This window comes from Cetorhinus maximus, chromosome 13 (genome assembly GCF_964194155.1).
Source record: "Cetorhinus maximus chromosome 13, sCetMax3.hap1.1, whole genome shotgun sequence".
NCBI lineage: Eukaryota > Metazoa > Chordata > Chondrichthyes > Lamniformes > Cetorhinidae > Cetorhinus > Cetorhinus maximus.
In genome coordinates this window covers 63,020,748-63,046,058 of record NC_135891.1, presented here as the reverse complement: position 1 = coordinate 63,046,058, position 25,311 = coordinate 63,020,748, and the positions used below count along the sequence as shown (strand labels likewise).

The window sequence follows — 25,311 nt, the reverse complement described above, 5'->3', positions numbered from 1 at the left end:
AAGCAGGATATGGTATAGTTGGATATAGTATATTTGGATTTTCAGAAAGCATTTGATAAGATGCCATGCAAAAGGTGTTGTGCAAGGTAAGGATTTAAGGTGTTGGGGGCAATGTGGATTGAGCATTGGTTAAAATGCAGAAAACAGAGTAGGTATAAACAGGTCATTTTCAGGATGGCTGTTACTAGTGGAGCGCAGCAAGGATCAGTGCTGGGGTCTCAGCTATTTACAATCGATATTAATGACTTGGATGAAGGGACCAAATGTAATGTATCCAAGTTTGTTTACTATACAAAGCTGGGTGGGAAAGTAAGATGTGAGGGGGGCGCGGAGGGCCGGATTTTTGTGGTCAGGAAGACTCAGAAGACCTTTAACAGGACACTTGGAAAATATCAACAGAATTAGACAAAGTCAACATGGATTTACGAAAGGGAAATCATGTTTGACAAACCTGCTAGAGTTTTTTGAGGATGTAACTAGTAGAATAGATAAGGGAGAACCAGTGAATGTGGTGTATTTGGATTCTCGGAAAGCTTTTGATAAAGTCCCACATAAGAGATTAGTGTGCAAAATTAAAGCACATGGGATCGGGGGTAATATATTGGCATGGATTGAGAATTGGTTAGCAGACAGGAAGCAGAGAGGAGGAATAAATGGGTCTTTTTCAGAGTGGCAGGCGGTGACTAGTGGGGTACCACAGGAATCAGTGCTTGGGTCCCAGCTATTCACAATATATATCAATGGTTTGGATGAGGGAACCAAATGTAATATTTCCAAGTTCGCTGACGACTCAAAACTAGGTGGGAATGTGAACGGTGAGGAGGGTGTAAAGAGGCTTCGAGACAATTTAGACAAGTTGAGTGAGTGGGCAAATACATGGCAGATGCAGTATACTGTGGATAAATGTGAAGTTATCCACTTTGGTAGGAAAAATAGAATGGCAGAGTATTATTTAAACGGTGATAGATTGGGAAATGTTGATGTGCAAAGGACCTGGGTGTCCTTATACACCAATTACTGAAAGCAAGCATGCAGGTACAGCAAGCAGTTAAGAAGGCAAATGGTATGTTGGCCTTCATTGCAACAGGATTTGAGTACAGGAACAAGGATGTCTTACTGCAGCTATCAGGGCCTTAGTGAGATCATACCTGGAGTATTGTGTGCAGTTTTGGTTTCCTACCTAAGAAAGGATATATTTGCCATTGAGGGAGTGCAGTGAAGGTTCACCAGACTGATTCCTGGGATGACAGGATTGTCATATGAGGAGAGATTGGGCTGATTAGGTCCGTATTCACTGGAGTTTAGAAGAATGGGAGGGAATCTCATTGAAACATATAAAGTTCTGACAGGGCAGGACAGACTGGAAGCAGGGATGATATTTCCTCTGGCTGGGGAGTCTAGAACAAGGGGTCACAGTCTCAAGAGAGAGGATAGGCCTTCAGGACTGAGATGAGAAATTTCTTCACTCAGGAGGTTGGTGAACCTGTGGAATTCTCTACCACAGAAGGCAGTGGAGACCAAGTCACTGAATATATTTAAGGGGGAAATCGATTTCTAGACTCTAAAGGCATCAAGGGGTATGGGGACAGATAAGGAGTATGGCGTTGAGAGAGGATCAGCCATGATCATGTTGAATGAAGGAGCAAGTTTGAAGGGCCGAATGACCTACTCCTCCTATTTCCTATGTTTAAAAATGATAGGTGGGACCCCCTTTCTGATAGATCCCAATTTTGCCAGAAAGGGGCAGAGCAAGGTTCTCACAAGTGGGAGGGGTGAGGGCTAGAGGGCCTAATAACTTCTAGAACAAGTGGGACGAGAACCAAGGCAAGCCTTCTAGCCAGCTTGCCTTGGCACTCACCCACCCCTGTGGCCACCTGCGCTCTGTTTCTGACATTGGCGGGCCCAACTGTATCCTGCCCTGACCCCCTGGGCTGAAAATCCCGCCTTTCAGGTACTTTTTAACCAAGGTGGGTCCGATGAGTCGGGAAATTAGCTACCCACCTTAGTGGCTAAAATCCGGCCCTGGGTTTGCTGAGGGATATAGATGAAAAGTCGACAGATGGGTTACAATAAGGGAGAATGTAAAGTTATTTACTTTGGTAAAAAGAATAGAAAAACTGCATATTCTTTAAATAATGAGAAACTATTAAATGTTGGTATTCAGACGAATGTGTATGTCTTTATACAATAAACACAAAGTTAACATGCAGGTGCAGCAAGCAATTTAGAAGGCAAATGATACCTTGGCCTTTATTGCAAAGAGACTGGAGTACAAGAATAAGGAAGCCTTGCTGCTATTTATAGAGTTGAGACCGCACCTGAAGTACTGTTTCACAGTTTTGATCTCCGTCCCTAAGGAGGGATATACTTTCCTTAGAGGCAGTTCAAAGATGGCTCACTTGATTGGTTCCTAGCATGAGAGGGTTGTCCTAAGATGAGAGACTGAGCCGAATGGGCCTAGACTCTCTGGGGTTATGCAGAATAAGAAGTGGTTTTATTGAAACATACAAGATTCTGGGGGGCGCTTGGCAGGGTGGGCACTGAGAGACTGTTTCCCCTGGCTGGAGAGTCTAGAACTCAGGGTCATTGTCTCAGGATAAGAGGCTGGCCGTTTAGAACTGAGATGAGGAGAAATGTCACTGACAGGATTGTGAAATATTTAGATCTGTGAGTGTTCAATGTTGTTGAATGTATTCAAAGTGGAGATAGATTTTTGGATTTTAAGGGATATGGGGATCAGGTTGGAATATGGAGTTGAGGTTGAAGATCTGCCGTGATCTTACTGATTGACAGGCTGTTTGTTTTTACTGCTTCCACTTCTTTTGTTTTTATGAGACAGAATGACTGAGCATTTCGATTAAATATGACCCGATCAGAGAGAACCAGCATGGATTTGCAAAGTCTAGGTCATGTCTAACGAACCTAGTTGAATTTTAGTGACTAAAGTGATGTCTTTGGATGTTCTCTCTATGAACTTCCAGAAGGCACTTAATAAGGTTCCACACAACTGACTGTTAATAAAAATGAGAGCATGTGGAATTGGGGGCAACCTCTTGACATGGGTAGAGAATTGGTTAAGAGATAGGAGATAGAGAGTTGGGATAATGGGTTCGTACTCCAACTAGCAAGACATAACTTGCAGTCCCCACAGATCTCACTGGGGCCTCATCTTTTCACTATGTTTTTAAATGTGTTAGATGAAAGAACACAGAACAATATATCCAAGTTTGTTGATGACATCAAGTTAGGCAGCATAGAAGAGAGCAGGAAATTACAAAGGGTCATTGAATAAAGTAGTTGAACAAAACTGGCAGATGAGATTCAATGTGGGGAAATGAGTAGTCATTCACTTTTGCCCCAAGAAAGTTGAGTATTTTCTAAATGGCAAGAAGATAGGGACAGAGGAGGAGCAGAGAGGTTTAGGGGATCCAAGTACAGAAATCACTGAAAGTTGGAATACAAAGGAGTGGAATTTGTTAACAGTACACAATCCTCTGGTTAAACTCCATTTAGCTACTGCATTTAATTCTGGGCACTGCACTCCAGGAAGGGTATATTGGCCCCGGAGGGGTAAAATGCAGATTCAACAGAATGGTACCAGGGTTCAAAGGAGTGAAGTATGAGGACAAGTTGCACAGACTAGGTTTGTATTCAAGGGAATATAGATTAGGGGAGTGATTTAATTGCAGTATTTAAGATTCAAGACTTGATGGAGAGGAACTATTTCCTCTGGTGGGGAGTACAAAACAATGGGACATAACCTTAAAATTAGAGCTCGGCTGTTCAGGGGTGATGTCAGGACATGTCATATAACTCCTTCACACAAATAACAATGGAAATCTGGAACTCACTCTCACAAAATGTTCTTGAGCCTGGGGTCAATTGAAAATTTCTAAACTAAGATTGATCAATTTTGTAAGGCAAGAATATAAAGAGTTAATGGAACCAAGATAGGTAAATGGAGTTATGGTACAGATCAGCGATAACCTAATTGAATGGTGGAGCAGGTTCAAGGGACTTATTGTCCTCCTTCTGCTCCTTAATTCCCAGTTCCAGATAGAAGTTGCCTTCAAGCCAACAAAGGAATGTTGAGTTAGAGACCTTTGCTTGCAGTACAAGCAGTTTCCTGTAGGTGGTGTGCCAGTCCATTCTGAGATGCGAGAAGGTAAAAACAAAAAGCTAAAAGCTACTGCGGATGCTGGAAATCCAAAACAAAAACAGAATTACCTGGAAAAACTCAGCAGGTCTGGCAGCATCAGTGGAGAAGAAAAGAGCTGACGATTTGAGTCCTCATGACCCTTCAACAGAACTGAAGTATAGTTAGGAGAGAGGTGAAATATAAGCTGGTTTAAGGTGGGGGACGGGGGGAGAGAGAAGTTGAGGGTGGGGTGGTTGTGGGGACAAGCAAGCAGTGATAGGAGCAGATAATCAAAAGATGTCACAGACAAAAGGATCAAAGAGGTGTTGAAGGTGGTGATATTATCTAAGAAAAGTGCTAATTAAGAATGGATGGCAGGATACTCAAGGTACAGCTCTAGTGGGGGTGGGGTAGAAAGACTAACAAGGTAGTAGTTGTAGATTTAAAATAATGGAAATAGGTGGGAAAAGAAGAATCTATAAATTTTTTTTTAAAAGGGGGAGGGAGAAGAAACGGGATGGGGATGGGGGGAGGGGGAGTTTAAGATCTAAAGTTGTTGAATTCAATATTCAGCCCGGAAGGCTGTAAAGTGCCTAGTCGGAAGATGAGGTGCTGTTCCTCCAGTTTGCATTGGGCTTCACTGGAACAATGCAGCAAGCCAAGGACAGACATGTGGGCAAGAGAGCAGGGTGGAGTGTTAAAATGGCAAGCGACAGGGAGGTTTGGGTCTTTCTTGCGGACAGACCGCAGGTGTTCTGCAAAGCGGTCACCCAGTTTGCGTTTGGTCTCTCCAATTTAGAGGAGACCGCATTGGGAGCAACGAATGCAGTAGACTAAGTTAGGGGAAATGCAAGTGAAATGCTGCTTCACTTGAAAGGAGTGTTTGGGCCCTTGGACGGTGAGGAGAGAGGAAGTGAAGGGGCAGGTGTTGCATCTTCTGCGTGGGCATGGGGAGCTGCCATAGGTGGGGGTTGAGGAGTAGGGGGTGATGGAGGAGTGGACCAGGGTGTCCCGGAGGGAACGATCCCTACGGAATGCCGTCAGGGGGTGTGAAGGGAAGATGTGTTTGGTGGTGGCATCATGCTGGAGTTGGCGGAGGATGATCCTTTGAATGCGGAGGCTGGTGGGGTGATAAGTGAGGACAAGGGGGACCCTATCATGTTTCTGGGAGGGAGGAGAAGGCGTGAGGGCGGATGCGCGGGAGATGGGCCGGACACGGTTGAGGGCCCTGTCAACGACCGTGGGTGGAAAACCTCGGTTAAGGAAGAAGGAGGACATGTCAGAGGAGCTGTTTTTGAAGGTAGCGTCATCAGAACAGATGCAACGGAGGCGAAGGAACTGAGAGCATAGGATGGAGTCCTTACAGGAAGCGGGGTGTGAGGAGCTGTAGTCGAGGTAGCTGTGGGAGTCGGTAGGCTTGTAATGGATATTGGTGGACAGTCTATCATCAGAAATTGAGACAGAGAGGTCAAGGAAGGGAAGAGAAGTGTCAGGGATGGACCATGTGAAAATGATGGAGGGGTGGAGATTGGAAGCAAAATTAATAAATTTTTCCAGGTCCCGACGAGAGCATGAAGCCGCACCGAAGTAATCACCGATGTACCGGAGAAAGAGTTGTGGGAGGGGGCCGGAGTAGGACTGGAACAAGGAATGTTCCACATACCCCATAAAGAGACAGGCATAGCTGGGGCTTTCTCCGGTACATCGATGATTACTTCGGTGCTGCTTCATGCTCTCGTCGGGACCTGGAAAAATTTATTAATTTTGCTTCCAATCTCCACCCCTCCATCATTTTCACATGGTTTTAAATTTTTGTAGATTCTTCTTTTCCCACCTATTTCCATTATTTTAAATCTACAACTAATACCTTGTTAGTCTTTCCACCCCACCCCCACTAGAGCTGTACCTTGAGTATCCTGCCATCCATTCTTAATTAGCACTTTTCTTAGATAATATCACCACCTTCAACACCTCTTTGATCCTTTTGTCTGTGACATCTTTTGATTATCTGCTCCTATCACTGCTTGCTTGTCCCCACAACCACCCCACCCTCAACTTCTCTCTTCCCCCCGTCCCCCACCTTAAACCAGCTTATATTTCACCTCTCTCCTAACTATATTTCAGTTCTGTTGAAGGGTCATGAGGACTTGAAACGTCAGCTCTTTTCTTCTCCACTGATGCTGCCAGACCTGCTGAGTTTTTCCAGGTAATTCTGTTTTTGCAAGAAGGTAAGTTTGTTAATGCCAAAGCAAAATACTGCAGATGCTGGAAATCTGAAATAAAAACAGAAAATGCTGGAAGAGTCAGGCAACATCTGTGAAGAGAAATAGTGATGCTTCAGGTCGATTTATAATTTCTGATTTAAGGTTCATCGATCTGAAAGGTTGACTTTGTTTCTCTGTCCGGAGATGCTGAGTAATCCAGCATTTTCTGTTTTTATATAAGTGATGTTAATGTTGAAGTTCGGAACCTGAGCTAAGACTATGCCTAAATCTTGCTGTGTCCCCACAGGAGATGTCCAATATGCTGGCACAGAAGCAACTGCGGTCCATAATATTAAACGTAAGTACAGGAGAAGGTCAGAAGCCCTGAAACATTTTATATTCAACAGCCTTTGCCATCAATAAAAAAAAATAATTTCCAGGATAAAAGGCCTCTTGAGCATGACCATATCTGAAGGAAGACAAGCAGCTTTATATCATCTGAAATAATGAGCATCTCCCCGTTTCTTTGGAAGGGTTCACTACTGCCGTGATTAAAGACCTGGCTCCTAATCAAAGAAATGGGAGTTCAAATCTCAGTTTGAAAATTTGAATTCAACTTTTAAATAAAAAGCTTCTGTCTGTAAAATTGGCCATGAAGCTGGCTCACTAAACTGATTTGCAAAAACCCTTCAGAGAAGGAAATCTGCCTTGTTTACCCAACCTGGGCCTATGTGTGACTACAGTCCTACACCAACCTGGTTGACTCTTAACTGCTCCCGGAAGTGGCCCAGCAAGCTACTTAGTTGTATCAAACCTTAGACAATCAGGGAAGGGCAATAAATGTCCGCCTTGCCATCCTGAGAATGAATGCGGGTTAGCAAACTTAGCTCCTGGAGTAATGACCAGCCTTGCTCTGGTTCCTTACAGAGTAGATCTGTCTTCACCAAGGTACAGCAGCTCTGTCTAATACAGTAACAGTCCGGGCTTCTTTCTGAGCACTTGCACACTCTTTTCCAAATAAATTTGTACATTGAACATACTTGTTTTCTCCATTCTGTAGCACATTATTCGAGGAAACCGTCCAATCAAAACAGAAATGGCCCATCAACTGTACGTCCTTCAGGTTCTGACTTTTAACCTTCTGGAAGAGCGCATGATGACCAAGATGGACCCTCAGGATCAGGTCAGTGATGGATTTCCTTATTGTTTTATTACAGTCTCTCTCCCTCTCATTTCATTTTTCTGTTTCAGTTTAATGTCTCATCTGATAGATGGCACCTCTGACAGTGTAGCACTCCCTCAGTAGTGCACTGGTGTATCAGCCTAGATTTTGTACTCAAGCCCTGGAGTGAGGCTTGACTAAGACAAGTGATTCTAATGAGCCAGGCTGATCAAAAGGGCGCGATGTGTCAAATGGTCTTTCCCTGTTGCACACTCTGTTAGTCCCATGTCACAATGAGATAAGCAGAGAGAAGCAGCTACACTATAGCACCTCATATGATCAGGAGGGTAGGTTGTGTCAGAATGCAATGTCATTGCACTGTCTTCTTCTGTCATCTCACTCCTTGACAGGACTTCAAAAACTGTGGCACTCATCAGTCCCTCAGTCTTTTCCCCTGACAGTCCTCAGGCTTTTAAAAGTCAAACTTGGTCATCACTTCCTAATCCATCTTAGCTGCTTGTTTACCCTTTACAGTGTCAGTGATTCCCAGCTGTAAAAACCTTGGTTTCTTAATATAAATATAGTGGGCAGAGAGTGTGACATTGTGTTACCCTGGAAACCAGCGGAGGGAATCATTCATCTGTACATACTTGTTAAGCTTCAAGACTTATTGACCTTGTCATTGAGGAAGGACAGATGATTCTGCAATGTATCATCTTTGACACTCTCCAGCTCCCAGGTAACTGACGCGAGTTGGAAACTAAAAGTAGAACCATAGAAAAGCTATGACACGGAAAGAAGCCATTCAGCCCATCGTGTTTGCACCAGCCAAAAGAAGAGAAAAAGCTGGCCACTCATTTTTAATCCCACTTTCCAGCACCTGGTCCACAGCCTTGCAGGCTACAGCGCTTCAGGTGCAGATCCAGGTCCCTTTTAAATGAGTTGAGCATTTCGGCCTCAACCACCGATTTAGGCAGTGAATTCCAGAGACCCACCACCCTCTGGGTGAAAAAGTTTTTCCTCACGTCCCCTCTAATCCTTCTATCAATCACCTTAAATCCGTGCCCCCTGGTAATTGACCACTTAGCTAGGGGAAATGGGTCTTTCCTGTCTACTCTATCTAGGCCCCTTGTAATTTTGTACACCTCAATTAGGTCACCCCTCAGCCTCCACTGTTTAAGGAAAACAACCCTACCTATTCAATCTTTCCTCATAGCTGCAATTTTCAAGCTCTGGCAAAGTGAATGTTCACTTGTCACCCAGGTCTAGCCCTGCCCTCACACTGACCGAGTGTCTGCCTGGGGTTATAAATGTGTCATCTCTAGATTTGATGGTTGTTGATTATGTCAGCTGAGAAAGTACAGCATTCTTGATACACCGAATCATGGAATGATAGAAATTTACAGCATGGAAGGAGGCCATTCGGCCCATCGTGGTCATGCCATGCAACAAGTAGCCATCCGACCTAATCCCACTTTCCAGCTCTTGGTCCACATCCTTGTAGGCTTCGGGACTTCAAGTGCATATCTAGGTACTACTTAAATGTTTGTGAGTGTTTCTGCCTCAGCCACCCTTTCAGGCCATGAGTTTCTTTTCACCCAGAGGGTGGTGGGGATACCCTCAAATCCCCTCTAAACCTCCTTCCTCTTTCCCTAAATTTATGCCTCCTGGTTATGGACCCCTCAATCAAGGGGAATAGGACTTTCCTATCCATTCTATCCAGACCCCTCACAATTTTATACACTTCATTCAGGTCTCCCCTTAGCCTCCTCTGTTCCAAAGAAAACAACCCAAGCCTATCCAATCTTTCCTCTCTAGTCCTGGCAACATTCTCGTCAATCTCTGTACCCTCCAAAGTGCAGTCACATCTTTAGCTGATCTAATATCTGATCTTCTGTGCTGAAAGAGTGTGAATAGTTTCTCCACGTTGGGGAATCATACTTTTCATATGTATCAAACTACTTAATTCTTCCTTACTGTTTGTCACAGGCTCAAAGGGATATCATATTTGAACTGCGGAGAGTTGCCTTTGATGCTGAATCTGACCCAAACAGCAGCAGCAATCTGGAGAAGCGAAAAGCCATGTACACTAAGGATTATAAAATGCTGGGGTTTGTGGTATGTCCAGTATTTGTACTTTCTAATCTACAACAGTGTGTTCCTTACAAGAGCAATCAGCGACTCTCCTTGGATTTACAACTAAATTTGCCTTTTACTTACCGCACAAAAGATTGAAAGGGACCGTGTGCTCAAAGAAATTGCCTGCGCACATGAAGTAAATTAATGGAAATGTTGCAAAAACAAAAATAGCTGGAAAACCTCAGCAGGCCTTACAGCATCTGTTTCGAGTCCGTAAAACTCTTCTTCAGAACTAAAGAAAAATAGAAATGAGGTGAAATATAAGCTGTTAGAGGGGGGTGGGACAGGTGGAGCTGGATAGAGGGCCAGTGATAGGTGGAGGCAAAGAAGAGATTGCCAAAGATGTCATAAACAAAAGGACAAAGGGGTGTTGACGGTGGTGATATTAGCTAAAGGATGTGCTAATGGTGACATTAAGGGTGGAAAGCAGGACGAGCAAGTGACAGCCCTAGTGGGGGTGGGGTGGGGGGTAGGGATCGAAATAGGCTAAAAGGTGGAGATAAAACAATGGATGGAAATAAATTAAAAAGTAGAAATAGGTGGGAAAAGAAAAATATATTTGAAAGATATATAAATTAGAAAAAAGGGGGATCGGAAAGAGGGCGGGGATGGATATCACCCCACCAGCCTCCGCATTCAAAGGATCATCCTCCGCCAACTCCAGCATGAAGCCACCACCAAACGCATCTTCCACACACACACGTCCGGAGGGCCCATTCCCTCCGGGACACCCTGGTGCACCCCCCCATCACCCCCTACAGCCCCTCCCACGACACCTTCCGGTGCAACACCTGCCTCTGCACTTCAAGCAGCATTTCACTTGCACGTCCCTCAATTTAGTCTACTGCATTCACTGCTCCCAATACGGTCTCCTCTACATTGGGGAGACCAAATGCAAACTGGGTGACCGCTTTGTGGAATACCTTCGGTCTGTCCGCAAGCATGACCCAGACCTCCCTGTCGCTTGCCATTTCAACACACCACCCTGCTCTCAGGGCCACATATCCATCCTTGGCCTGCTGCAATGTTCCAGTGAAGCTCATTGCAAACTGGAGGAACAACACCTCATCTTCCGATGAGGCACTTTACAGCCTTCCTGACTGAATATTGAGTTCAACAGTTTTAGATCATTAATTCTCTCCTCCATCCCCACCCCCTTTCCGATCCCCCTTTTTTCTAATAATTTATATATTTTTGTTAATATATTTTTCTTTTCCCACCTATTTCTATTTTTATTTTTAAATTTGTTTCCATCCATTATTTTATCTCTACCTTTTAGCCTATTTCGATCCCTTCCCCCTACCCCACCCCAACTAGGGCCATCTGTCACTTGCTCGTCCTGCTTTCTACCCTTAATGTCACCATTAGCACATTCTTTAGCTAATATCAGCACCGTCAACACCCCTTTGCCCTTTTGTCTATGACATCTTTGGCAATCTCTTCTTTGCCTCTACCTATCACTGGCCCTCTTTCCAGCTCCACCTGTCCCACCCCCCTCTAACAGCTTATATTTCACCTCATTTCTATTTTTCTTTAGTTCTGTTGAAGAGTCATACAGACTCGAAACATTAACTCTGTCTTCCTCTCCACAGATGTTGTCAAACCTGCTGAGTTTTTCCAGCTATTTTTGTTTTTGTTTTGGGTTTCCAGCATCCACAGTATTTTGCTTTTATCTTAATGGAAATGTTGCTCCTGGCATCTAACTTAGTTTTATTATTACATAACGACCTGTTGCTTTTGTATTTTCAGCAACAGTTGGAGATGTGCCTTTCACCAGGTCTGTAAGCAATGCTGCTTCATCTCTCATTCCTTATCCCCACAGAATCATGTCAATCCAGCCATGGATTTTACCCAGACTCCTCCAGGAATGCTAGCACTGGACAACATGCTATACCTGGCCAAGGTTCACCAGGACACCTACATCAGGGTGAGAAAACACACGCTCTTCTTTACAGATGTCATGCCACCTCTCCAGCATTTGCTTATTCTTGCTGGGTGCGCTCACTGTTAGCAGCCGAATGGTATCTCACCCAGTTGCTGGTCCTCAAGTGTGCCATTTGACTATGGGAGCCAACAACTAACATCCAAAGGTGCACATTCCAGCAGCATTGTTGGATAGCAGGAGCCTTTGTGGATTTTCTTTTATTCTCTTGCATCCCTTTGTGCAAATACTCTGAGCAGAATTGTAGCAGACTATCTTCTAGCCCAGCTGAGATCAACAGAGACAGGAGAGGAGGATTGGGCGGAACAGGGTCCTTGCTGCTGTGTAGGGCTCAGGGCACTTGCTCACTTTTTTCTTCTTCTTCAGAAACCTGCCCGAAGGTAGGTCCGACCCACGGGGCCATGACCTCCACCACAGGTAGGACAAGGAGGTAGGTCCCAAATCCACCCCAGTCAGAATGGGGATCGAACTCTGTGCAGTTGGCACCAACCTGATCCACACCAGCCAACTGTCTACCCAAGGAGTCTGAGTTGCTGTGGCACCATGCACTTTTACATCAATGTTGTAGTCCAGAGCTATGAATAGTGATTGATGGCTGAGGCTTCAGTTTTCTTTCCATCACATGGCTGACCAGGAATCTCGCCATTACTTATGTTGGAAGTATTTACAAGTTGATACACAACCTGTTTGACCGGGTTATGAACACACTTTCCTTGGCCATCAAGTCCTGGAGTTGGACTTGAACCTGGAGTTCTGGCTCAGAGGCAGGGACGCTACCCACTGCACCACAAGACCTCCTTCACTTACCTACTAAGTGTGCAAACTCCCATTCTTGTTTTTTTTTTAATATCAGCTTCACTTTTATCCAGTGTCAACCTTGGCTCAGTTGGTAGCGTTATAGCCTCTGAGTCAGTAGATCGTGGTGCCACTCCTGATGCTTGAGCACAAAATGTAGGTTAGTGCCTCAATGCATTGCTGAAGGAATGCTGCATCGTTGGAGGTGAGGTTTAAACCAAGGCTCTGTATGCCCTCTCAGATGGACAAAGATTCCATGGCAATATTCAAAGAAGAGCAATGAGTTCTCACAATGTCCTAGCCAACATTTATCCAACAGCCAACCAACGGCATTACAAACAGACCATCTGGCCATTTTGTCATTGCTCTTTGTGGGGTCTTGCTGTGCACAAATTGGCCGATGCATTTGCCTACAAAAGAGTGACTGTACTTGTATTTTGCTGTGTCCTAAGGTTGTGAAGGGTTCTATGCAAATGCAGTTTGTTCCTCTTTCTGCTATACAAAGGTTGCTTCCATTTTTAAAAGTTCTTCAAAAAGTTCTGTTAAAATCAAAGTAAATGGAGTTAAATGGCAAGTTAAAGTACATCCTTCTGAAGGATATTATCCAGCACTAACAACCTGCCATGGGTATTGCCCAGTTCTCGCTAACTGTGCCCATACAAGCGCTTTCCAGCATTAGGGGAAGGATCACAGGGTTGATGGTTGCTGGATAATAATTGGGAACCAAACCCTCTCCCCACCATTGTAAGTGGCTGAGATATGGTTGTAACATACCACCTGGTACGGTGTTGGTAACACGTCAATTGGTATTATATTGATTACATACCAGAATAACAGAATTGTTACGGTGCAGAAGGAGGACATTCAGCCGATCGTGTCTGCACCAGCTCTCCAAATGAAATTCACTTAGTGCCATTCCCCCACCATCTCCCCGTAGCCCTGCACATTCCTGCTTTTCAGATAACCATCTAATTCCCTTTTGAATGCTTCACTTGAACCTGCCTCACTACATTCAGTGTATTCCAAACCCTAATCACGCACTATGTGAAAAAAGTTTCTCCTTGTATCACTTTTGCTTCTTTTACTAACTACTTTTAAAATGTGAACATAGCAATTGCAGGATGAAAAAAGACGAAAGGTCCATTTAGTTTGCCTTCTACCATCCTGGTAGTCGAATGATGCAATAATAATGGAGTTGCTGACTTGCAATCAATCTCTATCAATTAATCAACAACACAGCCAGAGGCGCGGTGAAGAGAACTCCAAATGGTGGACAGCTTTGGGAATCATAGCTCCAAACTTACCTGCTTAATTTAACATTGGATCTGCATTGATCCTAGATGACTTGTATTGTGTGGTATCCTTGTTCTGCTCATTGATGCATTATGTCTGCCCACAGATTGTCCTGGAGAACAGCAGTCGAGAAGATAAACACGAATGTCCTTTTGGACGCAGCAGCATCGAGCTCACCAAAATGTTGTGCGAGATCCTGCAAGTCGGAGAGCTACGTAAGTATTGACACTGGGAATCAACAAATTTTCAAATGCCAATCTATGCTACAGTCTCAACAAACAGCCTGAATTTACATAATACCTTCAATATTAAAAGAAAATCCCAAGGTGCAATGCTGGGTCACAATCCTGGAACTCCCTCCCTAACAGCACTGTGTGTGTACCTACAACACATGGACTGCAGTGGCTCAAGAAGGTGGCTCACCACCTTCTGAAGGGCACCTAGAGATGGCAATAAATATTGGCCTTACCAACGACACTCGCAGCCTGAGAATGATTTAAGTCAATGCTGCTGATGGCGGGAGTGTATCATAGGAACTGAGTGTTTCAGGGAGATTGTAGAGCTGGAATGGGATGAAGCCATGAAGAATAATTTGAAATTTGAGATGTTCAGAGGTAGGGAACCAGTGCAGGTCAGCCAGAACTGGGTGATGGATGAGAGATTTAAGGTGGGACTGGATATATGCTGCCATCCACCTTAAATCAGTGTCCTCTGGTTCTTAACCTTTCTGTCAATAGAAACAGTTTCTTTTCTATGTACCCTGTCCAGACCCCTCTTAATTTTGAGCATCTCTATCCAACCTCCATTCAACCTTCTCTTTTCTAAGGCGAATAGCCCAGCTTCTCAAATCTATCCACGTAATTGAAGTCCCTCACCCCTGGAACCATTCTCGTGAACCTTTTCTGCAACCCCTCTAAAGCCTTCACATCCTTCCTAAAGTGTGATGCCCAGAATTGGACGGATACAGTACTCCAGCTGAGGCCAAACCGGTGTTTTATAAAACTTCACCATGATAACCTTGCTTTTGAACTCCATGTCTCGTATTTATAAAGGCCAGGATCCAGTGTGCCATATTAACCACTTTCTCAACCTTCCCTGCCACCTACAGTGTTTTGCGCACAAAATTCCCCAGGTCTGTCTTGTTCCCTTTCCCTGTTTAGAATCCCTTTATTTTATATTGCCTCTGCTCCTTCTTCCTACCAAAATGCATCACTTTACACTTCTCTGCATAAATTTCATCTGCCACATGTCTGCCCATTCCACCAGCCTGTCATGTCCTTTTGAAGATGATCACTGCAAGTTTTGTGTCATCTAAAAATTTTAAAATTGTGCCCTGCATACTCAAGCCTAGATCATTAACATAGATCAAGGAAAGCAGTGGTCTGAGTCCTGACCTCTGGAGAACCCTACTTCCTCCAGTCTGGGAAACAACTGTTCACCATTGCTCTCTGTTTTCTGTCACTCAGCCAACTTCATATCCATGCTGCCACTGTCCCTTTTATTCCACTGGCTTTATCTTTGCTGATAAGCTGTTATGTGGCACTTTATCAAATGCCTTTTGCAAGTTCATGTACACCACATCAACCACATTTCCTCATTATCCCTCTTTGTAACCTCATTAAAAAGCTCAATCAAGTTAGTTAAACACAATTTTCCTTTAACAAATCCATTCTAGCTTTCCTTAATTAATCCAGATTTGCCCAATTGACTGTTAATTTTGTCCCAGATTATTGTTTCTAAAAACTTTCCCACCACTGAGGTTAAACTGACTGGTCTGTAGTTACTGGGCTTTGAACAAGGATATAACGTTTGTAACTCTCTAGACCACCCCTGTAACTAAGGAGGATTGGAAGATTATGGCCAGTGCTTCTGCAATTTCCATTTTCTAACTTGCATCTCATCCCATCCTGGTGATTTATCAACTTTGAGTACACCTAGCCTTTCTAATACTTCTTCCTTTTCTTCAATTTTTAGCCCATCTCACTAACTGCTCATTCACTTTGACTTTGGTAACAGAGACTTGGCAAAGAGGGGTTATTTAGTACCTCAGCCATGCCCTCTAAATCCATGCATAAATACCCTTTTTGGTCCCAAATCAGCTCCACTCCCCCTTTACTACCCTTTTACTATTTATATGCCTATAGAGGACTTTTGGATTCCCTTTTATGTTAGCTGCCAGTCTATTCTCATGCTCCCTCCCTCTTTGTGTTTCTTATTTCCTTTTTCACTTCCCTCTGAACTTTCTATATTCAGCCTGGTTTCCACTGGTAATATCCACATGACATCTGTTGTACAGACCCTTTTCCTGCTTCATCTCACTCTCGGGCCAGATTTTTGCTACTGAGGTGGGTAGCTCAAGTCCCAGCCGGGCACAACCCATCTGGCTTTTAAGGGCCCCATTACACCTAATTTTTGCTTCGTGGTTGGCAGGGTGGGGTGCTGGGATGTCTGGCCCGCCAACCAAGGAAGCAGATCGTAGGTGGCCATGGGAACAGGCAAGTAATAATGTGGGCTGGTTAGAAAGCCTGCCTCTGGTTTAGAAGCTGTTAGGCACTCTAGTCCTCAACCCACTCCCCGTGTACCCTCTCATACCCCCATGTCCCCTCATACTGCCATGCCACGTTCATAGCCGCTCACCCAGTAACCCCTATGGGTAGACCTCATGGGCCATGGGGAGATTTAAAAAAATAAAATACACTTCTGACCATCTAACAGAGCTCTCACTCGTATAAACTTGATACTGAAGAAGCTGTCATTCATGAAATCCATTCAAAGATTTTAAATCCCTAAAGTGTTCGAGATATATTTATAAAACAAACAAACTTCTATCCAGCAACCACATCAAAGATAGCTAATCGTTTGATAGCCTCTTTAAACTGTCAATCAAAATGTGAACTCAGCTCCACGTTAAGATGAGTGCTTTTGTAGCTTTTAAAACTCAGCCATGCATTCATAATGACCTCGGTTGTCATAACAGCCATTGCGAAATGTCAACAAAGGCCTCTATTGAAACTGCTGGAGCAGAAATGTTTTTTTTCTAACCTATGCCAGGTAGCATGTCAATCAAAGCAGTCCAGTAGCAGGTGTTTGTTAGCTCAAAAAAAAGGCTGAAGCTGTCAGTTATTCATGTTTAAAGGGCTAAAGATTTATATAACCTCCAATCATGACGCTTAAACAAACCCTATCAGCCCTTTAAGGGCGCTTATGTCTACTCCATAAACTCATGACTCCCACATTGTGGTTAAAGCCCTTGGAACAGCCAAAATGGGGTCTGTTTGCACTCAGCACTAATTTCAAATGGCCCTGAGGCTGAGTTTGGATTTCCCATTTGTGATTCATACCCTGCCCCCTTGCCCCGCCAACAAAAATGGGATATGTTGGGAATAGGGGTGGAACTTCCACATCTGTGTTTGGCCTGCCATTTTTAAAGGGTTTCCAGAGTTGGCCTAATCTGTGAAAATCCAGCCCTCTATGTCTTTCATCGTTCGGGGAGTTCTGACTTTGGTTCTCATTGATTTGGATTCAGTCTTGAAATTTGCCAGTGCAGTAATGTAGGAGGTTTGGCAAAGCATGACAACTGTCAAAAACTTTAGAAAGATATGGGTTAGTGGAATGGCGTGTTGCAATTTAATGTGGATTGGCTTGAAGAAGTACATATTGGGGGGACAATATAAGGAATGATGTATACACTCTTTCATCTCCTTTCTCAAATGACCGCTGCACCACACTTACTGAACAGTAGTCAAAATACCTGCCGTTTCAACAGAAGGTTAGTGATTCTGCCATCGAGAGAGCTTCAGTACAGGCATCAACCATGTAGAAACTCCTTCTGACATTTTTTAGATCCATGGTGTAGGAAACACCCTTACTGAAAGAGAGTAGGAGAGAAGCTGCAATAAAGAGATATCAGTAATAGGAACTTAGGAACAGGAATAGGCTATACAGCCCTTTGAGCCTGTTCTGCCATTCAGTTGGGTCATGGCTGACCTGTCTTGTAACTTCATTTACCTGCCTTCGTTCCATATCCCCAATGAAAAACTGTTTTGAAAGCTCCAATTGACCCCAGGCATCCATAGTCTTATGGAGGAGGAAAGAGAGAGACAATTCCAGATTACTACTACCCTTTGGTTCTTCCTATTCCCCTCCAGAATGTCCAGGCTCTAATTTTAAGATTATGACCCCTCATTCTTGATTCCCTCACCAGAGAATGAGGGATCATAATCTTTAATCATTTTAAACACCTTGATCAGATCATCCCTCAACCTCCTAAACTAAAGTGATTACAAGCCAGGTGTATGCAGAATTTAACCCTCAAACCTGAGTGCAGCACTCTGATGAATCAGCACTGTAGCCCCCATCAAGGCCAATATATTGTCTCCTGAGGTGTGATACATAAAACTGAATGCAGTAATTCAGGTGGATTGGAGTACTAAAATAGTAGCACTGAAAGCTAACCTGCAGGTCCAGCAAGCAATTAGGTTGGCCTCTATTACAAGGGGATTTGAGTACAGGAGTAAAGGTGTCTTGCTTCAATTGTATAAAACCTTGGTTCGACTGCACCTGGAGTATTGAATACGGTTTTGGTCCCCTTACCTAAGGAAGGATATACTTGCCATAGAAGGACTACAGCAGAGGTTCACCAGACTGATTCCTGGGATGGCGAGACTGTCCTATGAGGAGAGTGGGCCTGTATTCTCTAGAGTTTAGAAGGAGGAGAGCTGATCTCATTGAAACTTAAAATTCTTGAGGGGCTGGACAAGGTAGATGTATGAAGGATGTTGGGGGGGATCTAGAATGAGGGGATACCATCTCAAAATAAGAAGCAGGCCATTTACGACTGAGATGAAGGTGGTGAATCTTTGGAATTCTCTACCCTAGAGGGCTGTGGAAGCTCAGTCATTGAGTATGTTGAAAACAGAGATTGATAGATTTCTAAATACAAATGACATTAAGGGATATGGGAATAGTGCGAGAAGTTTCATTGAGGTAGATGAATGGCGGAGCAGGCTCAAGGGGCTGAATGGCCTACTCCTGCTCCAATGTTCCTAAGTTCCAAGTTTGATTTTTAAAAGCCTGTAGATTGTAGAAGGAAAGGATGACTGAAGGGGTCAGTATACATTTGAGGTCTCTCATTGGGTTGGAGAGGTGGGGTGGGGGGTTGCAGTTGGGCGGAGGCTGAAAAATAAATTGGCATTCGACACAGTGGGAAAAACCTTGACTTCAGTACAATGAAGGTGCAGGAAGAGGATGAGCACTTATGAAAATAATATGGAATTCAGGAGGAATGAGAAGGAAGGAGTTCACATGATTACTGCCGAGCAGAAGCACTAAAATACTGCAAAAGCAGAAAGATAGAGAGGAGAACAAAAACAAAAATACCTGGAAAAACTCAGCTGGTCTGACAGCTTCTGCGGAGAGGGATACAGATGACATTTCGAGTCCGTATGACCCTTCATCAGAACTAAGACATATAGAAATGAAGATGAACAGGGCAAAAGAGATAGGCGGAAATCCTGTCAGAGAGAAGAACAATACTTCTTCAAGGTAGACATTTCTTGAAGAGAGGTGGCAGTCAAATTAAACGCGAAGATAAAAGCAAAATACTGCGGATGCTGGAAATCTAGAACAAAAACAAAAATACCTGGAAAAACTCAGCAGGTCTGACAGCATCTGCGGAGAGGGATACAGTTGACGTTTCGTGTCCGTATGACCCTTCATCAGAACTAAGACATATAACAATGAAGGTGGAGGTTGGAGATGAGTGAATCCCATTTAGCTGTATCCAGTGTGAAGGAGGTACCATGTCACTCAAAGTTTATTGTTATTAGGAGTAGCTAATTGAGTAAGAATAGGCTGCATTAAAAATAATTTCATTGTTTAAAAGTTATTTTGGCACCTAATCATTGATATTTTGTGCATGCAGCTAATGAGGGCTGCAACGAGTACCATCCCATGTTCTTCACCCATGACCGAGCTTTTGAGGAGTTCTTCTGTATCTGCATCCAGCTACTCAACAAGACATGGAAGGAGATGAGGGCGACATCAGAAGACTTTAACAAGGTGAGATGGTGCTGCCTTTAAAAGTGAGTTAAGCCTGAGTGAAACAGGAATACTTGGATTCTAATCTGTGCAATAACTAACTCATTCTACACTAAAACAGACTTTGTATCATAGCATTAAGTTGTACTGTTCTGAAACTGGATGTATTGTTTTCTTTATTCATTCATGAGATGTGGATGTTGCTGACAAGGCCAGCATTTGTTGCCCATTCCTAATTACCCTTGAACTGAGTAACTTGCTAGGCCATTTCAGAGGGCAGGTAAGAGTCAACTAGATTTTTGTGGATCTGGAGTCACATGTAGGCCAGACCAGGTAAGGATGGCAGATTTCCTCCCCTAAAGAGCATTAGTGGACCAGATGGGGTTTTTACAACAATCGATGATGGTTTCATGGTCATCATTTTTGAGACTAACTTTATATTCTGGATTTTGGTGGGATTTGAACCCATCTCCCCAGAGAATTTTTTTTGAGGTGTCTGGGTTATTAGTCCAGTGACATTACCACTATGCCATCATCTCCCCTCATATCAGCAATCCATTCTACCTTGCAACAAGGATATATTATATACCCCCCCTCAGTACAACTGCTTGTAACACCAGTTCCTTGAGCATGGGATAATTATACATATAGAACGAAACCAACATATTGTGAATTAACTAGCAATAAACAACAAGAACTTTAATTTATATAGTGCATTTAATGTAGTAAAGCCTCAAAGTGCTTCACAGGAGCTTAATCAGACAAACATTTGCATCGAGCCAAAGAAGGGGATATTAGAACAGGTGATCAAAATTTTGGTCAGAGTAACTTTTAAGGAGCATCTTACAGAAGAAGAGAGAGATGTGAAGAGATTTGCGGCTTAAGGAGGGAATTCCAGAAGAGAGAGATGTGAAGAGATTTGAGGCTGAAGGAGGGAATTCCAGAGTTTATGGCCTAGTGGCTACAGGAACAGTTGCCAATAGTGGAACACAGAGAATGGAATATGTACAACAAGCCAGAGTTCTTGACATGATTGCGACAATGCAGCCCATGATATTTTACATTGACTGTATTGGTGATCACCGTGTGTGTGCTTATGTGTTTGGTGGGGGTGAGGAGGGGAGTGGAGCAGGGGAGAAGGAAATGGCATCAGATGGGGCAGGACGAGGTTTGGCCATAATACCCGCTTTGATTTAAGTTGCATACCGATATTTATCAACTAGCCTCCTACACAAAGGTTGGATACTTGTGTGAGATGCTGTTCGCCAGCAGGAGTGTGGGCCTCTGGGAGAAAACCATATAAACAAAAACCAGCATCACTGTGCACCTCACACGGGTCAAAGTAGGAAGCAGCGAGTAAGAAGGTTGTGGGTTCAAGTCCTACTTCAGATCCCTGTTACTCTGTGTACTTCGATACTTTAAAAAAATTTGTTCATGGGATGTGGGCGTCGCTGGTTAGGCCAGCATTTATTGCCCATCTGTTATTGCCCTTGTTCAGAGGGCATTTAAGAGTCAACCACATTGCTGTGGGTCTGGAGTCACATGTAGGCCAGACCAGATAAGGATGACAGATTTCCTTCCCTAAAGAACATTAGTGAACCAGATGGGTTTTTATAACAATCGACAATGGTTTCATGGTCATCATCAGATTTTTAATTCCAGATTTTTATTGAATCCAAATTCCACTGATCCCTATTACTGTCTATGTACCTTGATAATTAATCGCTGTTACTCTCTGTACACCTTGGTACTAATCGCTGTTACTCTTGTGTACCTCCATACTAATAGCTGTTTCTCTCTGTGTACCATGATAATAGTCTCTCTTTTTAAAAATTAATTTGTGGAATGTGAGTGTCGCTGGCTAGGCCAGCATTTATTGTCCATCCCTAATTGCCCTTGAGAAGGTGGTGGTGAGCTGCCTCCTTGAACCGCTGCAGTCCATGTGGTATAGGTACTCCCACAGTGCTGTTAAGGGAGGGAGTTCCAGGATTTTGATGGAGTGACAGTGAAGGAACGGTGATATATTTCCAAGTCAGGATGGTGTGTGACTTCGGAAGGGAACTTGCAGGTGGTGGCGTTCCCATGTGTCTGCATTTTCTGATCATTACCACATTGCTGTTTGGGGGGGCTTGCTGTGCACAAATTAGCTGCCATGTTTCTCACATTACGATGGTGACTAAAGTAATTATTGGCTGTAAAGTGCCTTGGGACATCCTGAGATTGTGAAAGGTGCTGTATAAATGCAAGTCTCTTTCTTACCAGTTGCCTGGATTTGTACCAGAATCATTTCCTGAATGAGTTACCTCTTAGCTGGGTCATGTAGTAGAATTTAGTGGAACTGAATTTTTGTGAAGTCTGGGGCTATGACACTTGAGCTGCTGATAGTTTTAGCAGGAGGATGATTGATGCTCTTTGGCCTCATCTTTATTGGGGTTCCCTTGGCAACCCAAAATTACAGGCTAACAAATAATTTCTGGGGGCCCAAGGGAGCAATTCTACTGTCAAAGTAGTTGCCCCCCCCCCCCACAGCTGCGACAGTGAGGTTTGTCTCTGCTGTATTATTTACACCAGCAGCAAAATTGGTCAGAAGCTGAACTTGTCCCGCACCAACAGCAAGGCTCATTTCCAACACCACCCACTCCCTGCCTAATTTTTTGCCTCTGCTTACCTGGGGTACAGTTCCATTCTGCCTAGCAACTTGCCCAAGAGACTATTCTGAAGCAAATCTAGACAGTGATTGTCAGTCAACACCAGAGAGCGAAATTGCAGCTGAGCCGCAACCTGTTCTGATTCATTGGCCACTTTTTCCAGCAAGTGGTGAGGAGAGGGAACCATATCTACATCTCCTTTCTCCCTCATCTCTCACTCCCACCCCAAAGCTCATGGTACTGTGTCCAAACAGCGTCACTCATACTCGCTGCGTTTATGAAAATAGAAGTCTCTTTATCTTCTCTCTGGTTCTTTTGTCAATTATCTTAACTCTGTGTCCTAACGTGTGTGTGTGTGTAAAAAGGAAAAGGTTAGTTTATTTTGCAGTATTGCTCTGGAAGTTACCTAAGAAAAGATGGTCACTAACACATACAGAGGAAGATAAAAACAATACTTAAAAATTGGGTCAGTTCAGTCTCTGTTGTTTGTTGGCGGCCTGATATGTTTGAAGTCTCTGGAGCTACGATGGCTTCCACGGTCGAATAGCCAGATGTTGCTTTAGGTGAATTTTGTAGATGGAATCAGGTTTACAGGAAGGAGAGAAGGTTCCTTGCTTCTGGTTCTGCAGGCATGGCACTTATAGCAGACCATTTCCTATTTTTTTTGGATGTCTCTCCCTTCTTCGCTCCCTGCATTGAAGCTTTTGACTGCTTCCCTGAAAATGTTTTTTTTTTTCTCTGCTTCCTGCCCATTTCAGTGATTTTTTGCAGAAGCTAAGATGGCTGCTATTATCATGTGACCTATACAAAAATGCCAAGTCATCTGTCAAATAAGGCATCAACACTTCAGTAGGCCCTTCTCCACCTGAGGTTCTTAGCTTTTGTCCTGGCCAAGACACAATTTTCATTCTGGCAATGAGGCATCAACAAAATGTCGTTATCTCCTGGATGAGATCACAGTGAGCCATAACTAAATTAAGGATTGTCTTTTGTCCTCTTGGAAGAGGGGAGATCCAGTCTGGAATCCATGATTCAGTCTGGTAGCTTGAGACCATTTTTAAAACCGTTTTAAACTCAGTCCAATCTTTTTTTTAAAGGTAACCTTTAAAATAGTTGTTCTAAAAATTGTAATATTATAACTGCACACTGTAACACCTCTATCAAATCTCAAATGAATCTTTTCTGCTCTGAGAATAGACCCAGCTTCTCCAGTCTCTCCATATAGTTGAAGTCCCTGATCCCTGGTATCACTTCAGTAAATCTGCTCTACACCCTCTCCAAGGCTTCCTAAGGTGTGGTGCTCAGAATTGAACATTACTCTAGCTGACACCTATTTGTAATGAATTAGCATCTATAGGGTTGCTGGGCTCCACCATGTCATATAGAGACTCTGGGCCTAAATTCCATCTCCCAAAGGACGTGCGAATCAGGTCATGAAATGCTGAACTTAATTTTTTTTTGCTGGTAAAACAATTTTCCACTGCCTTCACGACCCCATGCCATTTTCGTGGGGCCTTTTCATGGGTCGGGAAGGTCTTGGATGCAACACCTACACACACTTCTTCCAAGCTTAAAAAAAAAATCAAAGTACCTGCTCCCTTTGATTGATTGACATGCAATTTGCTTTGAAATGGAGAAGACACCATCTGTTCTTTCAGTTTCAGGCTTTTGAGTAGGAAGCTTGTGTTTTGATAGCTATTATGTGGTTATTATGAATGCTTGGCTGAGTTCCAAAATTGCAATATTCAGCTCAGTCTATTGATACACCTGTTAAGGGGAATCACTAACCGTTTTATCAGGTTGTAATAACATTCTCTGCCTTTGATTTAGTTTCAGACTACGTGGTTGTTTGCTTACACAGCTTAATAGTCACTTAAATGATGGACTTTTCTTCTATGGAGAACAGTTTTTTTTTGCAGTATCAATGACAGTCTTTTGAGTGAGCTTTATTACATTGTCACAGGCTTAGCTTTTTTACACCTGTATTTAAATTGATTCCCATTGCCTTTGCAGGCTCCTCAGGTCTATACATAGTGGATACTGGTTGAGTGGCTGTGGAGAATACATGGGCGTGGAAGTAGCATGGGGGCATGGAAGTGGATGAGGGTGATGGGGGTGAAATTTAGGGGTTCTTTGAACAATGTTGGGGGGTGGGCTGCTGTCTCCGAGAACAGAGGTGGGTCTTCTAACCATCCCCCCTCTGCACTCTCGTTCCTCACGCACTCCATCGCAGCTCAGAAACCGGTCTGCAAACCCTGACCCCCTGTGATAAAACAAAAGTCTGGGACAAAGTCACAGGTGGCTGGGGTGCGCATTTGCAAAGCCGTATAAGTGTACAACTCACATTTTCCCGTCCCTACAGGAAAATCCGGGGCTCAGTGTCTGAATGCAGGCACTAGCTCCCGTTTTTTTTTTACAGATGCACTCTCGTTAAATTCGACAGAACGTTCCCAGCCCCATGTTTTTGTGGAATGCCTCGTCCTTCCGAACCTGCTCTACCCCTGACGGTGCAGCTAAGATGATGAGAAATTAGAGGGGATATTTTAAATCCAGCAGGAATGATGTGATTGAGGGATTTATGCCATGTGCTCCTTCCCCACCCACCCGCATTCTCCCAGCATCTTAACTAGGGTATGGGCAGACTGTCAATCTCAGAGGAATTAGACCTAATTAAGATGATCAAGTCATGTTTTCAAGAAGGAGTTGGATATAGCTCTTGGGGCGATAGGGATCAAATGATATGGGGAGAAAGCGGGAGCAGGCTATTGAGTTGGATGATCAGACATGATCATAATGAATGGCGGAGCAGGCTCAAAAGGCCGAATGGCCTACTCCTGCTCCTAGTTTCTATGTACCGTGTACGTCGTGCATTTTAACTGTGAAGCAACTATATAAGCACAGTCGCACCCTAATAAGTTAATTTTACTTTTTAGGGCTCCTGACCTTTTTAC

General features: G+C 43.7%; 1 protein-coding gene across 5 annotated transcripts in view; it reads left to right on the top strand.

Annotated features, from left to right (window-relative positions):
- The window catches only part of LOC144688640 (engulfment and cell motility protein 2), a 218,015-nt gene that overhangs the window by 151,028 nt on the left and 41,676 nt on the right, over window positions 1–25,311 (top strand). For 4 of the 5 annotated variants that reach the window (XM_078555443.1, XM_078555444.1, XM_078555440.1 and 1 more), the window contains 6 exons: window positions 6,650–6,700; window positions 7,403–7,525; window positions 9,494–9,622; window positions 11,466–11,570; window positions 13,780–13,888; window positions 19,597–19,733. In XM_078555443.1, the coding sequence (XP_078411569.1) occupies window positions 6,650–6,700; window positions 7,403–7,525; window positions 9,494–9,622; window positions 11,466–11,570; window positions 13,780–13,888; window positions 19,597–19,733 (654 nt within the window). The remainder of the gene's footprint in view (window positions 1–6,649; window positions 6,701–7,402; window positions 7,526–9,493; window positions 9,623–11,465; window positions 11,571–13,779; window positions 13,889–19,596; window positions 19,734–25,311) is intronic. The other variant, XM_078555445.1, reaches the window with a different exon arrangement.